This window comes from Poecilia latipinna, unplaced genomic scaffold (genome assembly GCF_001443285.1).
Source record: "Poecilia latipinna isolate Pla-1442-1.1 unplaced genomic scaffold, P_latipinna-1.0 Scaffold468, whole genome shotgun sequence".
Taxonomy (NCBI): Eukaryota; Metazoa; Chordata; class Actinopteri; order Cyprinodontiformes; family Poeciliidae; genus Poecilia; species Poecilia latipinna.
The window spans coordinates 58,521-74,720 of NW_015113084.1; the positions used below are offsets into that span (position 1 = coordinate 58,521).

Here is a 16,200-nt window from a genome sequence, read left to right on the forward strand (position 1 = left end):
CAAAGTAAAAACTAGTTTATATTATAAAAAAATAAACAGTTTTTTAAAAGTTTATTTCCCAATTAACTTTTAAATAGAGGTATTTAAAAGTGAACAATCTGGTGATTATTATTTTGGGGATTGTCAGATTACTAATTAGATAGCAAAAGGTGTTTTTTTTGTTTTTACAGAATATTAAAGCTAAAACTTCCACTTGAAGACTTATGGGGTTTTTTGTACTTTTTTTATTCATATTAAAGGCAAAATGTGTATATCTTTGTACAGTTTTGACTTTATTAATGCTCTGATATTGTTCTGAGTGCCAAGTCTGTTTACTCCAGTTCACAAGTAATTTATTACTAAATTAGCTACCCATCATTTCAATAATCGATTCATCAGATTAGTCACTTCGGCTCTACTTCACGTCATTTAAACTTCCACTCTGTAAAATAACCAGAACCTCGTATCAGAGTCAGAAATCTCATATCCTCTCTGTTCTCAGCTGGGATCAGATTAGTTTCCATTTATGATTTGAAAAACCATTTAATTCAGATGTTACTCATGCAGTTCCTTGTTTAACTCAAATGTTAAAGTGACATTTTGGAAATCATCTCAGGTGATTTGGCATTTAGCAGGACTGCATGCTGACAACATGACATTACCGGCTCTTTAGCGGCCGCCTCTCTTTGTTATCTGTCTGTCTCACATGCGAAGCCCTCTGAGATATTTATGCTTCCTGCCGTGCAGATATCAACCTCTCATGATGTTTTCCTGGCATTTTCCTCCTTTCTAAATTGTTCCTTTATTCCCAGAGCGAGAAAATAAACCCGGTTCTTTTATTTTACAGGAAAACAAGCAGGAATCAATGGTCCTATTTACTGGAAAATTATTTTGTAAGACAATTCACGAAAACTTCTGCAGACAAACATCAACTGTGAAAAATTATTCCACAAGCAAACTACGACAAAAAAATAAGTCATATAAATTAATGCATGTTTTCATCTCTGACTTTTTTTTAAGTTCCAGTTTTTATGTCAGAGTGTGACCTCTTCATCAGAGAGGATCGTGAATATGCAGTTTTCTCTCTGATTGGTCAATGGATTCCACCTGACAGGTGATTGTTTCTCTGTCAGGCGTTTTGATTCATCTGAAAACAATCCTGGCATTAAATGTTTCTGCTAACGCTGAGTTCAGTGATCCTTCCTCTTTTATGTTTATTTTCATTAATGTCTCACTCAGGACTTTGTCTGACAGTTCCTCTAAAACTGAGGAACTAAAAGATTAATATTCTATTAGCTGAGTTTTTAATGCTAAAAGAGGTTTCCTCCAACACACTGAAGGTTATATATTATGACTATATCCTCATCATAAAGTCAACATGTAAAACTAGGCATACACCTCAAGATTTTCTAAAACTGTGCACAAATCACATGTAGGAATTAAAAGTAAGTGAACATGTGTAACAGGGTTGTATTTTAACAATATTATGGATGTGAAGTTAGTCAAAATTGTTTATTCTTTGAATTTGTTTTGTTTAGTCAGTAAGTTGTTTCTCCAGACATGTATTGGTGTTTTCAGTTCCGTTTCTGTTGGTAACTGTGGTATGTATTAGCTTTAGCTCTGTGTTTTCTTTACAAATATATTCTAACAAATATTTTAGACAAATTTAATCATATACGGAGTTTCATGAGTGATTTTGCTGTGTTTTAACTGTTGTTATTAATTTTGTCCATTGTTTATCGCTGCTATGTTTATTGCTGCCAGCTGCTCATTGGGAGCCATTGCTTGTTTAGGGTTATTCATTATATTTAATTTAATGGCAGAAGCTGCTAGACTTGATTTCCTCTTTTGAGCCTGTGTCTGCCATGAAGTAAACCTACTGGAACTGAGATGAACATTGAAGGATTACACATGCATAGAAACATAACCAAATGTTAAAGAGAAGGGGGGAATTAATTGCAGTTCGTTAGGTATTCATAGCCTGGAGAGTGTTTTTTGTTGATATGGTAGAGGAAGGATAAATAATATAATAATAATAAAGCATTAGGGACAAGTATAAGCAATTAACATGTTGGTTTAGCATTTAGAGCCGTAACTAAGATGCACTGCTCGTCCCTAGAAGAGCTTTTAAGTAAACAATCATTGAAATGCAGAGTTAAACACCAAACAGAAGGCAAATAAACATATCATTATAGATTTTGCTGCAACTAAAATGCAACAAAGTTTACCTCCAACACACTGAAGGTTACCTGTGACAGTGGACGATGTAGGTGCTGGTCTCGTCCCACTGGTTCTTCAGCTCCTTCAGCTTTACATTGGTGCTGTTCCTCAGCTCTTCATCGCCGCTCTGCAGAAGCTTCTCTGCAGCCATCAGCGCCTGATCCACTATCATCCGACCATTGTGAGACGAATTGTGGATTTTCTACAAAATCACACGTGAAGAACTTTTAAAATCCAAACACCTTTGGATAGACAGACTGCTATCTCTAGGAACAGGAAGTTCTTCAATTATCACACAAAACCAACCACAAAGAACATAACAACAACACCTCCTTCTTGTTTTCATGTTCCTATTACTTTGTTCAGATGTTCAGGTTTATTCTCTCCTGAAAAAACTATACAAATCAGATTTTTCTAAATCTTTAAAGCTGATTAAGATTAAAAAATATTTTCTACTGAGATCAGATTAACAAGTTCAGCTCATATGGATCCTGGATGTGAACCTCTAAATCTGTCGCAATAAGCAATTAATCCATGCTTATTGCATTAATTAATTGCAATAAGCATTAATTAATTGCTTATTGCATTGCAATGATTAATGCAATGATTAATCATTTAGTGATAAATGATCTTCATCATTTCCATTTGCATGTTTGTTTCTTTCTTTCTACCAAAGAGACTTGATGACAAAAGTCTGGTGCATCACTCTTAACTAAACCTTTCTTTGAAGAGCAGTTTTGTCTACACAGACTTCAGTATCCATTTTATTTGCTTTAACACTAGTTTTGTTTATTTATTTTATATATTTAAAATGTCTTGCAGTTACAATGTTAATTGCTCGTTAGGAAAAAAAACTGTTTATTGATCTTTGAGAGGTTGTACTTGCATCATCATGTCATCATTATATTACTTGAAAATAATCTCAAAACAACAATATTCTCATTTATCATTAATTATTCATTTCTGGGTCAATTTATCATCCAGCAAACCTTCCTACCATGTTATACAGTGAATCCCAGTGATGATGCATGACGACATTCAGGCATGCAACTACATGTGAGGATATTTGTAGCACAACAGTAAAATAAAGATCAGGCATTAAACTGATGATTCTACCAAATAAAACTGAGATGAAAATGGATCACAGCACAACAGAACATAAACTTAAACAACATACTGCAGAGATTTGCCTTCACCATTCATTCTTGTCCTCTATGCGTTTCCTCAGATTCGTTACTTTATGCAACGACTGAAACTCAGTGCAACAGCAGCCAGAGCCTAAAGGAAAATGTTGACAGATCTTCAAGAAGCCTGGAGACTTATTTAAATTATTTATCAAGATCACTTTAAAAGGTAAAGAAAAGGAAGCCTTTCTGCAGCAGCAGGTTCAGAGTGAGCAGGTTTTATCCCCGTGTGAGTCGGATGAACATAGAGAAACAGGAACTCTTTGTCATAATAGCTTTTAGGAAAAAACACAAGAAAAACAACGTGGTCTCCTCAGAAACAACAAAAACATGTCTAAATTAAAAACATGTACTCAGATTTAGCAGCTTCAACAGAATCAAAACAGAAATCCTAAAGAATTTTAAACTGGTTCTGTCGCCTGCTTCTGCAGAACAGCTGACTGACTGCAGTTTTCATGAGGGCGAGGCCTTAAAGTGAAAACAGGAGGCGCAGCGACTCGATGACTGATGTTGCCATCAGCTGCAGGAGCAGATCTCTATGCTGGTTATTCACCGCCTGCAGCAGCAGCTCATCATGGGAAGGAAGCTTAAGCTCTGCAGGAGCAGCAATGCAATTAATGAGTCTGACTCCAGTTCGGACAACGCCCACAGCAGGGAGCGGCTCATAAAACTGCATGCATTCATGCAACCTGCTGTCAGATTGTTTCTACGGCTGCTTTAAGAATACAGATTTAAACATAGATGAGATCCTCAGTTAAAGCAGATCAAACTGCATCTCTGCTCCCTTTGAAGGTGACCCATTGTGCTTCCTTCAACAAGTTACAACAAGTTTGCAGGCACTATTTTTGCACAAAATCATGAAATTTTAGTCTGCTCAGTTCTGCCTATTTTGTTCTCCTTTCAAAATGAGCTTATTTAGGGTCTGTACCTTCAAATGCAAATGAGCTGCTGCAGGCCACGCTCCTAAAAACTCGCCGTTTGCACTTGCATGTGAAAATGGCTGCAAACATGTTAGCAATTATACAACCATACATCTTTAAAAAGCTTTAGTGGGGCCTCCTGCACAACCAACAAGAGTGCAGCAAGTGGTTTCTGGATGGTAAGTCATCATCAAAACACTTGTCTTTGCCAGCAGCCATTGTAAAGCAGTATAACCAGCTGACCAAACTTGCTGGAGCTCATCGTAGGTTCTGGAACATGAACAGCTTCATGTTCCAGAACCAGCAGGAACATGAAGCTGTTCCATGTCTCGGGTTTAATTCCCTGCCTAGTGAAAACATCAAGGTGTCACCTTCAGGTTGTGAGTCAGAGGTCTGCATTCTTCTTCTTCTTGGTTGTTTTCCAGTAAAAACGTCATTAATTCTCCTGCAGTTTGTTGAGGCAGGAAAACAAAAATCCCAGGAATACTCTGTGTGGCTGTAGTGCCTGTCGACTGCGACTGAACAATCTGGAGGCTTTTGAAATAGCTCATTTTCCAGACACCAAAAACATTAACTTATTTGTTATAAGTTAATAACAAATATAAGTTCAAAAATGTGATTTTTTTTAATAACTGGTCCTCTTTTATGAACAGATAAAGCTGACTAGAGAGCAGCTGCAGCCCACCTGAGAGCAGATAACCAATCTGAGAACAGGCAGAACTGGTGCTAGAGCAGGTACTACTCACCTGAGAGCTCGGCATGCTAAGTGAGGGCAGTGCCTGCTGATTTGTGACATTACATTCCAAAGGTTTTTGAAATGGCTCATCTTCCAGTCACCACAAAACATCAACTTTTTTTTTTTTAACAGCACCTAGGCTGTTTTGGAAGCAGTTGAGAACCAAATGGCAGGACAAAAACGTGCAAAATGTGCACAGCAGGTTGGGGATTTTATAAAAATCCTGCCACATATCCGACTAAATCCTACATTCAGACAACTTAACCCCATCAAAGAAAACCCGACACACCTCGGTTTCCCTGAGTCGGGCCTCCAGGGCATCTCGCGGTCCCGCCGTGTTGTCGTTAGCCTTCAGCTGCTCCTCGATGCCCTTCATCCAAGCATCGGCCTCCTGCAGGCGGGCGGTGAACTCCTGCTGCTCCTGCTGGGTCATGGCCGGACCAGAGCCTGCAGAAAGAGGAATAAATCAGAACCAGCAGGAACATGAAGCTGCTCCGTGTCTCGGGTTTAATTCCCTGCCCAGTGAAAGCATCAAGGTGTAACCTTCAGGTTGTGAGTCAGAGGTCTGCATTCTTCTTCTTCTTGGTTGTTTTCCAGTAAAAACGTCATTAATTCTCCTGCAGTTTGTTGAGGCAGGAAAACAAAAATCCCAGGAATACTCTGTGTGGCTGTCAGGTCTGTGGAGGAACTCGTTGTTCCCTCAGGAGCTGCAGCTGGAACGTTAAAAGTTAAGCTGCAGCGAAACACGAAGCTGGGAGGAGCCAATGAAACGACTTCTCCTTTGAGAGGCAGCAGAGTGAGAGCGGTTTTCCTGAATGACTCACTTCAACCACAGCAGCATTCCTCATGGTTCTTCCACACCACGACTGCAGAAATTCTGAGTAATAAACTTAAATCTGGTTCAGATGGTTTATCCATTTCACTCCAGCTTTAACTTTATGTTCTGTAGCTCTAAAAAAAACACAACCAGAGCTCTCAGTTTGGATCTTTCTGAACTCGACTGGAATTTTTTATTGTTGTTGCCTCACAGTTAAACATCACAGGATAGAAATGTGTTTTAAACTAACAAAAACAACCTGAAAATTTCCTCTCAACGTCTGTTTTAGTTTTCAGACATTTCTAAATAATGAAAAATACATGTAAATCCATCAAATGCACATTGAGAGACGTTTGTCCTTCCAGAGCCACCGTACTTTAAAATTCAAATCTGTCAGACACTTTAATTCAAACGAATGAAAGAAAATGTTTTAATCTTCACCTTAATTAAAAAGCTTTAAAACCTAAATATGAGCACAAGTTTCCTCCTGTACAAATAAAACGTTATGTATATCATATATTCTAAGAAATCTTGCTTTCAATCCCAGAATTCTGCCTTTTTTTCCAAATTTCTCCTTCAACTTGAGAATTACAATTTTAATCTTAGAAAATGTGCCTTTAATCTCAGAATTCTGACTTTAATCTCTGAAAATCAACTTCAATCTCAAAATATCAACTTTAATCTCAGAAATCTTGCCTTTATTCTCAGAATTTCTACTTTAACCTGACAATTCTGATTTTAATCTGATATCTTGCCTTTAATCTCAAAATTCAAACTTTAATCTCTGAATATCTTTTTTTACCTGACAATTCGCATTTTAATCTCTGATATCTTGCCACTGATCTCAGTTCAAATATATATCTAATATAAACTTTAATCTCAAAATTCTGGCTTTAATCTCAGAGTATCGACTTTAATTTTACAATTCTGACTTTTATGTTAGAATTCAGAAGTTAATCTGCTGAACTATGACCTCTCAAAATTCTGAACTGAGATTAACATTAGAAAAAAAAATCCCCAATTATCCTAACCCTTATTTGTATATAACTGATAATAACTCACTTAAAAAAATTAATCTGTTTGAATAATCTGATGTCCAGTTGGATCAGGCAGATACATCAGGTTCTGTTACCAAAGGTCCGAACTGACTCACAGCAGCTGTCAGAAGATCAGAGGAAACAGGAAACTCTACAGGAAGCGGATCAGAGCCATCCTGACCTTCATCAGTCTGCAGCCAGAACCGGAAGCCCAACAAGAAACCATAGTTTGGTGGCGACCCGTTAGAGTGACGCAGCTCTGTGACGTCAGGTGTGTTTTGACGTTAATCCACTTGAGCCTGACGGACAGGTGAGCTCTGATCTCAGCTGATCAGGTATAACGGAGACTCTGACAGGAAACGGAGCGACCCGGAACACACCGAACAGCTGCTGCTGCGGCAGCCCGAACTCTGTCTGTGTTCGGTCAACAAACAATAAGCAAACAGAGAGACAACAGGTCCAAACAAAACACAAGCACTCACAGCTTCCGGCTCCGAGCGGTTCTCTGTCCGGTGGCTGCAGAGAGTTATCAAAACAGTCCGGGTCGGCGAGGACGGGAAACTTCCTGCTGACAGGAAGTGGAGCTCTGCGCTGCGTTCACTGACCGCTCGGAAATTAGGGATATTACAGGATTTTTCACCGCAGAATAAAAGATGGTTGAAAAGCGTATTGTTTAAAAGTCTGAAACAAAATGTAGAAACATAGATTTATATTGCTGTTCCAATAATAAAAGAATAAAATAAGTCAAATTCACATATTGACAGAGGAATCCGAGGATTTCAAATGCATCATGATGTGAAACAAAACAATGATTTTGATTGTTTTATTACTCAAAGATTAATCAGCTATATGTTTATATCCAGTAAATACAGTTTTTAATAGTTACAAAAATCAATTAACGAGGAATTTAAAATTTTATTTAATCATTTATGTATCTCCCTCTCCCGTTGTGTTTACTTTTTTATGTTTACAGTTTCTATTATATTGCATTAGGTCTCCACCTTATTAGGAAAACATGCAATATTTTTTCACATTAGTGAAATTGCTGTAAAATGAGCAAATAATTAAAAAGTGTTATGTGTAATTAAAAAAATCATTCTAAACAAAAAGATTTAATTAAAAATATTTTTCTGGTTAATGTCTGCTGTTTGGTCACTGAAATAATTTAGATTAGTTTCTGAATTACTACCATTTTACCACCTAGTAAATTGTTTTTGAGCTGCACTAGCCAACTGTTGTCAACCAGAATCTGAAAGCATGATCCTTCAATAATTAACCAGCAATGATTGCAGTCCATGCAGTTGTGCAATTTGTTATGCAGATAGTTTGAAGTGATCAGGCTCATTTGATAAGATGAGCTAAGATAAGAGATAAGATTAGAAATACCTTTTGAAAGTAACAACCTTAAACCAGGTGTAAAACATTTTCCTTTAATCTCAAATTTCTCTGTTAAAAATGACTTTTAATGGTGTGACAGTTTTCATTAATGTGGAAAACCATCACAATTAAGAGAATAAAGTATCTACATAATGTGGTTTAATGAGTGATATGAGATACTTTAACAAAATAACTTTTCAGTAAAATATGCAGTTAGCCAGCTAGCTAACTATCCATCCATCCATTTTCTGAACACCCTTGTCCCTCAGTGGGGTCGGGAGGGGTGCTAGCTAACTAATGTGGTGAAAAAACAAAGTGCTGTGCTGCAAATGGCCTGAAAATATTTAGCAGATTTGGTTCCAGTAACTAAGATATTGTAAATTAACAGAGGAGCAAAATGTGAAACTTTTTGCCAAATTTTGTGTCCGATTTTGTCTTACATAAAGCAAACAACATTTCAGAAAACAACTGTACTTTTCCTTGAGGAAAATGTCCATCAGTTCTTGGATTATACAGCACAACTATCGTATTTTGTCCATCCTAATAACTCACCATCTAGGATTGTCGTCAGCTATTTTTGCAAAACAGCTTTTTGTATTTCTTAAGTTTTTTTTCTTGTATTAAAATTACTTTGCAGATTAGACCTGATTCACCTTACAGGTCTGATGTCTGACAGAGTTTGATGAAATGACTTTATCTGGTTTCTCTGTGGAAACAGATTCAGACTAAGTTGTTAGAGGAAGAGTGAGAGCAGTGAAGTCGGTTCAAATCCGTCCGAATCAGAGGCAGAGTCAATTTATTACAGTTATATTTAATACATCTTAACCAACACAGAAACATTCTTTATGTCAGATTTAACCAGCAGAAACATTTCACCAACAAACTCAAACACACAGCTGAGCATCAAACCAAAACTCTTCATCACCTGGAGATCTAAGTCTCTGTAACAGGATTGGATCTCAGGAAACAGTTTCCTCTGACACATCGACATCTCAGCGATTCAAAAACATTTCATCATCTGTGGTGACGATAAACGATAAACATTCATGTTTTAAAGCTCCCCAATTGATCGACTGCGATGTTTGGTGGAAAAGCAGCAAGACACTCCTGCCAGCTGACAGATGTGAAGCTGCAGACAGATGTGCAGCCTCTGCAGTCAGGTGTGACATTGTAGTCAGAGACACCAGATGTGCAGACTCTGCATCCCGATGTCCAGATGTGCAGCTAGATGTAGAGCTGCGGAAAAGTGTGCGTCCACTGCAGAGAGGCGTGGCGTGGAGAGACGTAGCCAGATGTGTAGTCAAAGTAAAATCTGACACTGCTACAACCTTTACAGACAGATGTTGATTGATGTGAAGCTGCAGAAACAGGTACAGAGTCAGACAGATGCATACAGATGTGTCGTCTGCTCTCTGCAGTTCATCCAACGTTGTTTTTTCTTCTCATAAAGAAGCAGTTTGTACTCTTTAAATGAGCCGCCATCAGTCATTCTTGATCAAATATAAGTTTTAAAAACACTCACTTTGTTTCAACAGTTCTGTAATCTACGCAAATACAAACTTTATTTTATAATACACTGAGGTTTAGTGGAATAAATTAGTCCAGTAAATAAACACAGTAAGTGTTTGGTCAGATCTGACAGACGTCTCAGCCGTCAGATCTGTGATCTGATCTGTGTTCAGGCTCCATGGAGGCTCAAACGACGATCCACTCGCCTTATAAAACACAGAATTAAGATCTTACAGGAGCAGCAAAAGTCATAATTGCTTCAAATCTTTGCAATCTATGAAATCATTTACCCAGAAATCAATTAAATTTATGACTGTTTATTTCTCCTCAGCTCTGAAAGTCTCCCATTCCTTAATGACGTGTGAAAAACTCTTCAGGGTTATGATTTCAGCTGTGTTTGTTTTTCTGTTAAATATCTTCTGTAATAAACACCATCGTCTGTGGAGGACTAATGAAATAAAACATCCCCATCCTCTCCGTCAGTAATAACTCACGTTACCGTGACAACCTCCGCCAGGTGCTCTGTACCTGCTGCCGTCTTTCACATCTGAGACTTTAAAATTTCCTGAGGTTGAGCTCAACATGTTCATGCAACTCAAAAGCTGAATTCTACAAAAGCCAATAAACCAAATCTGAGCATTTTTACATTCAGTTGGATTAAAACTTGGAATTTGAACAAAACCAGTTAATTTTCAAACCTGAGATGTTCTTTTTTCCTGTAAATTTTCTCTTCAGTTGCAGATTTTCGTTGCCCTGAACCCAAACATTCATAACTGATAACGTCCGACACAGTTTGTGTGTTCCCTTCCTTTTACTGTACAATATTTATGAACATTCAAGCTGCTGTTGGAAAGAAATTAAACCCAGAAGCAGAACTCTGGAGATGTTTCAGTACCTCAGGTTCTGCTGTTCTCCCTGTTCTTCCTATGTAAGATCCCAACATTAACTCTTCATCTCCTTCAGGTTCATCACTGATCCCCGGCTGTCAATCAGCAGTAAACCGACCAGTAGATGAGGTTGAAGAAGATGTACGATCCGGGGAAAATCATCCGGGAGTATTTATCGATGGCGTGCGTGTTCTGGATGATGTTGAGGGCGCGCAGGCTCTTCCTCTTCTTGATGCCGGCGGACTCTGTGCTCATGGACAGGTGCACCACCATGTGCTCTGACTTCTCCGGGACTTTCTGCTTCTCCTCGGGTTCGTCCTCGGGAACCATCGGCTCCTCGGTGTAGCCGGCCAGGCTGTTGGTGTCCGCCTCGCTGTAGGTGCCGTCCAGCATGGTCATGGTTCGTGTTTGGGAGATGCTGCAGGTGCAGGGCAGCGACTGGGAGGGGAAACAATCACAAATCATGAAGACGACTGTCAACAAAATCTACCAAACATGGATACACATTAAAACTGCAGAATTTTGATTTATTGTTGTCAGACAGTTTTCAGTTATTGAAAAAAAAAAACAATAAAACTAATAGTAGGACCGGAATTGTTATTTTTGTTATTTTATCCACTGTTTGTGTCACGAGAAAATAAATAAATGTCAGTAAATTCAACAATATACAGTTACTGTGTGCAGCCTAGTGACATAAATCAAAGTTTTTTAGTGTAAATGGGAATGTTTTTCAAGAACAATATTTGTTGTAGCAATATAAATGCTTTGCCATGCAGTAGCAGCCATATAGTTGCCTATTTTAATCTTTATTATTATCACAAAAGTAGCATAAAATATTGCAATAAAATTCCAAGTCCATACAGAGCAAGTACAAACCCATCTGTTCAGAAATGCTTTAGAATAATAATAAATAAAACAATGATATTTGATGTTTATGATGTTTATGACAATGTTTGTTCAGTTGTTTACTATATGGCGCTTTCTTTATAACTTCGTAATTTTCTGTTTTTTCTATGTAAAGCACCTTGAATCGTCGTCCTGCTGAAATGCGCTATACAAATAAACTTGACTGATTGCTAAACTTTACCCGAAGCTTGAATGTAGGTAAATTGACCTTGAAGAAGAAAGAACTGATTAGGAATAAAATATTACTGCAAAAACACAACATTTCATAAAGTATTTTTAATCTAGTTTCTAGTGCAAATATCTTAAAATATTTGAAATAAGACAAAACTTACTTACTACTAACCTTTCAATGAGATTTAGGAGATTATTTTAAACCCTTTAATACCTACATTTCAATTCTCGGGTAGGATATTTTTGCTTTTTTTAATTGTACAAAGTGGTCTAAATGTCCTATGAGTAAATATTTTCCCCCACTTCTCCATAACAACTGGAATTTTCAATATCTAGTAAGTGCCATCTATTAAAAGAGCGCCTCTCAGGTTACAGGTGTAACTCACCTGAGAGCGCGCCCTCTCCCTCATCTTGCGCTCGCGGCGGTCCTGGACGGTGGACAGGTAGTTCACAGCCGCGTACTCCAACACAGAGAGGAACACGAAGACGAAGCTGACCCACAGGTAGATGTCCACGGCTTTAATGTAGGACACGCGCGGCATGGAGGCGTTGACCCCGGTGATGATGGTGGACATGGTCAGCACCGTGGTGATACCTGCACACACACACACACACCCTCTCAGTCTGACCACCAAACCACAGCCGCGTCTTCCAAAACAGGACAAAATTCCCCAAGAAACTCTTCAAACAGTCGGCGTCTCGGTTCTGTCAGGTGTTTTTACCTAACGAGACTCGGGCCGGCACAGCCCGTCTGTCGATCCAGAACGAGACCCAGGACAGCATCACCATCAGCGTGGCGGGGAAATATGTCTGGAGGAGGAAGAAGAAGATGTGGCGCCGCAGCGTGAAGTTGATGTAGAGCCGGTTGTACCAGCCTGCAGACACACAGCGAGGGGTCACAGGTCAGACCGGACCATTTGTTCCCTGTTTTCACACCTGTGTTAACAACACACCGAGCTTGTTTTCAAAGATGTCAAAAGCTTTACTTTAAGATGAAGAAGTTTTATCATCAGCGTGACACAAAATGATCAAATATTCATCACAACCTCTCAGAACCTGTCTGCCCTGATCTTCGTCTCCGACTGAAGAACTTTCTGTGTTTGTCAGATGAACGCCGCTGTCTCGGTTTATGTTGTTCAGATGTGATTTGAGACGTGTTTCATTTCCTGTTGCAATGGTGCCTGAATCAGACCATCAGACGGTCCATCAGACGGTCAATTAAAGGGTGACCTATTTTGCTTCCTTGAACAGGACTGTCCACAACCTGTTCACTACATTTATTGCAAAAAACATTAATAGTTATTGAAATTTTAGCCTGCTCAGTTCTGCCTATTTGAGGGTCTTCTGACTCTTTAAACCCAAATAAGCTGCTGCTGGCCACGCCCTCCAAAATCAACATTTAAACTCCCATAAAAAGGCTGCAAACAGATGCACAATTATACATCCCTACATCTTTGAAAAGTAGAAGTGGAGCCTCCTGCACAACCAACAAGAATTCAGAAAGTGGTTTCTGGATGGCAAGTCAATAAAAAAAACTAGTTGTCTTTTCCAGCAGCCATTGTTCCGCAGTAAAAAAGCAGTAGATCAAACGTGCTGGAGCTCAACTTTGTTGAATGTGACTAAACATTTATATCTCATTTTTCAGACACCAAAAAACACTAACTTACTGCCAAAAAAAAGATCTGGGTGTAGAAGTAGCTCAGACCAACAAGGAAGGTGCAAAAAGTGAATTTAATCGAGATTTTATCCGCTTTGTTCTTAAACCGCAGTTTTTTTATTCTGCAGGTTGGGTAGAGGAATGTTTTCTCCTGGGAATAAAACATGATTATTCAACTGCAACAAACATTTTCATTCATATTTCTCTTATCTGCTTTACAGTCTGAACTGCAGATCCTGCTCTGTTGTGGGTTTTTGTCAGACTGGAATGAAAAAAAAAAGCAGACAGGTGAAGCTAAAACAACAACTTTAATAAATAAAGAGGCTGTTGGGCAGAAAACCAAACAGAAATTTTAAACTAAGACTCGGGAGTAAGGTGTAATGCTGCAAACAGCATGATCCAACAGGGGGAAAAACAAGAATTAACAGAACAACAGCGCTCAGGTCCAACAGGAAGGAAAACCAGAACAGAAAAGGCAACATTTCTGCTAAGAAATATTCTCTGAACTAGATTTTTATAGTTCAGCCCCTTTCACAGCAGGCAGTAAAAAATTATTACCTCCGGCTGTTCTAGTTTCAGGATTAAACATGTAGGCAGAATGTGATAAAAGTCATTTTCATCTGATTCCTCAAAGGACCGGGTTGCCGTGGCGATAATTAGATCCGTACCCGTGCTGCTGTAGAAGGCCAAACGGGACGTGGTGTGAAACTTCTGGATGAGGAACTGGGACAGCGAGATCCTGTCGTCGGTGCTCAGAGACTCATCGCCGCTCTTCCAGTACAGCATCAGGTCCTCGTCCGTGTACGCGTCTGGAAAACATCACAAAAAAAAAAAATTATCGCGTCAGGCAGCGTTAATCTGCAGGAGTAAAACAATGGAGCAATGATTTATGACTTTTTATTCCTGAAGCATGGTGAGTTTTCTTTGCTAACAAGAGCTGCTACATGTTCTTTGGATAAACTGTGTATTCACTGCAAAAACACAAAATTTTACCAAGTATGTTTGGTCGAGTTTGTAGTACTAATATCTTATTGCTCTTGAAATAAGACAAACCAACTCAAATGTAACTTTTCAGCAAGATACAGGAGCTTGTTTTAAGTAAATAATTGATGAAAAAGTACTTTTTCGATTGCCAGATAAATTAACTTATAACATAACAAAAAAATCTTGCTACAAGTTAAATAATTTGCCAATGGAACTAGTAATTTTTTATCAATAATTTACGTAAAATAAGCCTCTATATCTTGCCGAAAAGTTACTTGTAAGATTGTTTTGTTATTTCAAAATTATTAAGATATCTGAACCAGAAACTAGACTGAAATACTTGGTAAGATTTTGTGTTTTTGCAGTGGCTTTCCTCCTGAAATGTCATCTCCACTTTGGTTTCGGGATGATTTTGCTCCGTGGTTCTGGCCTGAACCCACTGAGACGTCGTTTTACGTCAGATTCACAAAGCAAACAGCACTAATTACATGCTGGTGCAAACATGTCAGATCATGTCAGCAAATTATGAATAATTCACACTTGCTTTGCATCAGAATTCAGTTTTCTTCCATTAAAGACAAGAGCAGGACTTTCCATCACAAACACGGCTGATAAAGTCTCGTTATAACTCTCAAACAAATCTGAAGCTCAGTTCAGTTTTTAGACTTTATTGTCCATGAAGGATAATTTGCTGAACAGGTAAAACACAAAATAATAAACACAAAACAACCTCATTAATTAAAAAATCTTTCATAACAAAAAGAAGTGGAGTCATTAGAGTCTTAACACAGTGAAATTTAAAAAGTCAAGATAAAAAGCATCAGATTCTGCTTTTCTACATAATTTATACAGCATGCTGGTCAGGGCTACCCATGTCTATTCCTCGAGAGCTACTGTTCTGCAACTTTTATATGCTTTGCTTCTCCAACATGCCTTGATCAAATGAATATTTATTGGAAAAAAAATGTTTCTTGGTTTCTCTCGTGGACAAAATAATGTCCGGTGCTCGCTCTTCCCCTGCAGGGAGCTTTAGGTCTTCTCTCACCTTCACTGTTTCTAAGACTGGCTGGACTACAAAGCAGCCATATTATTTTCATAATTAGCTTGATTTCAGTGCTGGAAGTGAAGCAGAGTCTGCTTGACTCCTCTACAGCCAAAACATTTGAATTCTGAATTTATAAAAAGGCCCCATGAAAGACCCTAACAGGCAGGTCAAGCATGAATTTTCATCTGTTTGTCTGTGAAATATTGTCAAAGACCAAAATCATTTGCATCAAATAGATTGAAGATTAAAATATTTGCTGAAAGTTGGTGGTTAAACGCGGTTGCAGAGGAGGCTTTACAAAAAACAGGTTAGAGATCAGAAGGTGAGTTCATCCGCTGTTTCTCAAACCTTTTTTCTAGTCTTAATCATTTTCTAAATTGTGTTGATTTGTGGGTAAGATGGACGCACTTCCAGCTAATATTAACCTTATTTTCTTTCAAGTTACTACATTATATTTGGATACACTATGAATAATGCTTATTTGAAGTGATTTTTATCTCCAGATGACTCAGTTAAGGGTCTGCATCACCTTTGCAATCAGCAGCAGAACGTTTGGTTTTAGAATTGTTGCTCTGAATCATATTCCTCTGGTCTGTTGTTTGTCAGCCCAGAATCCTCTGGTTAATAAAATATATGAAAAATAATGTTTTAGTGTTTTATTATGTTATTTCCTTATGGTTACATCAATACACCTGCTGTGTTTGTGGCTGAAATGTGACCTGATGCAAAAATAGATGTAAACTGCTTCCTTCTACTAGTGTTTGAGTTTGC

General features: G+C 38.3%; 2 protein-coding genes across 5 annotated transcripts in view; both read right to left on the reverse strand.

The window, feature by feature from the left end:
• Positions 1–7,479, reverse strand: part of syne3 (spectrin repeat containing, nuclear envelope family member 3) — a 25,276-nt gene extending 17,797 nt beyond the window's left edge. Inside the window, exons 1-4 of one of the 4 annotated variants that reach the window (XM_015039342.1) lie at positions 7,376–7,479; positions 5,583–5,752; positions 5,329–5,486; positions 2,229–2,401 (exon numbers count right to left, since the gene is read on the reverse strand). In XM_015039342.1, the coding sequence (XP_014894828.1) occupies positions 2,229–2,401; positions 5,329–5,486; positions 5,583–5,610 (359 nt within the window). In that variant the 5' untranslated portion in view covers positions 5,611–5,752; positions 7,376–7,479. Of the gene's footprint in view, positions 1–2,228; positions 2,402–5,328; positions 5,487–5,582; positions 5,753–6,918; positions 7,353–7,375 lie in introns of those variants that run through there. The other 3 variants (XM_015039343.1, XM_015039344.1, XM_015039345.1) reach the window with 3 other exon arrangements.
• A 1,554-nt stretch (positions 7,480–9,033) lies between these two features.
• Positions 9,034–16,200, reverse strand: part of LOC106951686 (gamma-aminobutyric acid receptor subunit rho-2-like) — a 39,871-nt gene continuing 32,704 nt past the window's right edge. Inside the window, exons 6-9 of the mRNA XM_015039351.1 lie at positions 14,069–14,209; positions 12,466–12,618; positions 12,130–12,338; positions 9,034–11,104 (exon numbers count right to left, since the gene is read on the reverse strand). Coding sequence (XP_014894837.1) covers positions 10,769–11,104; positions 12,130–12,338; positions 12,466–12,618; positions 14,069–14,209 — 839 coding nt within the window. The 3' untranslated portion in view covers positions 9,034–10,768. The remainder of the gene's footprint in view (positions 11,105–12,129; positions 12,339–12,465; positions 12,619–14,068; positions 14,210–16,200) is intronic.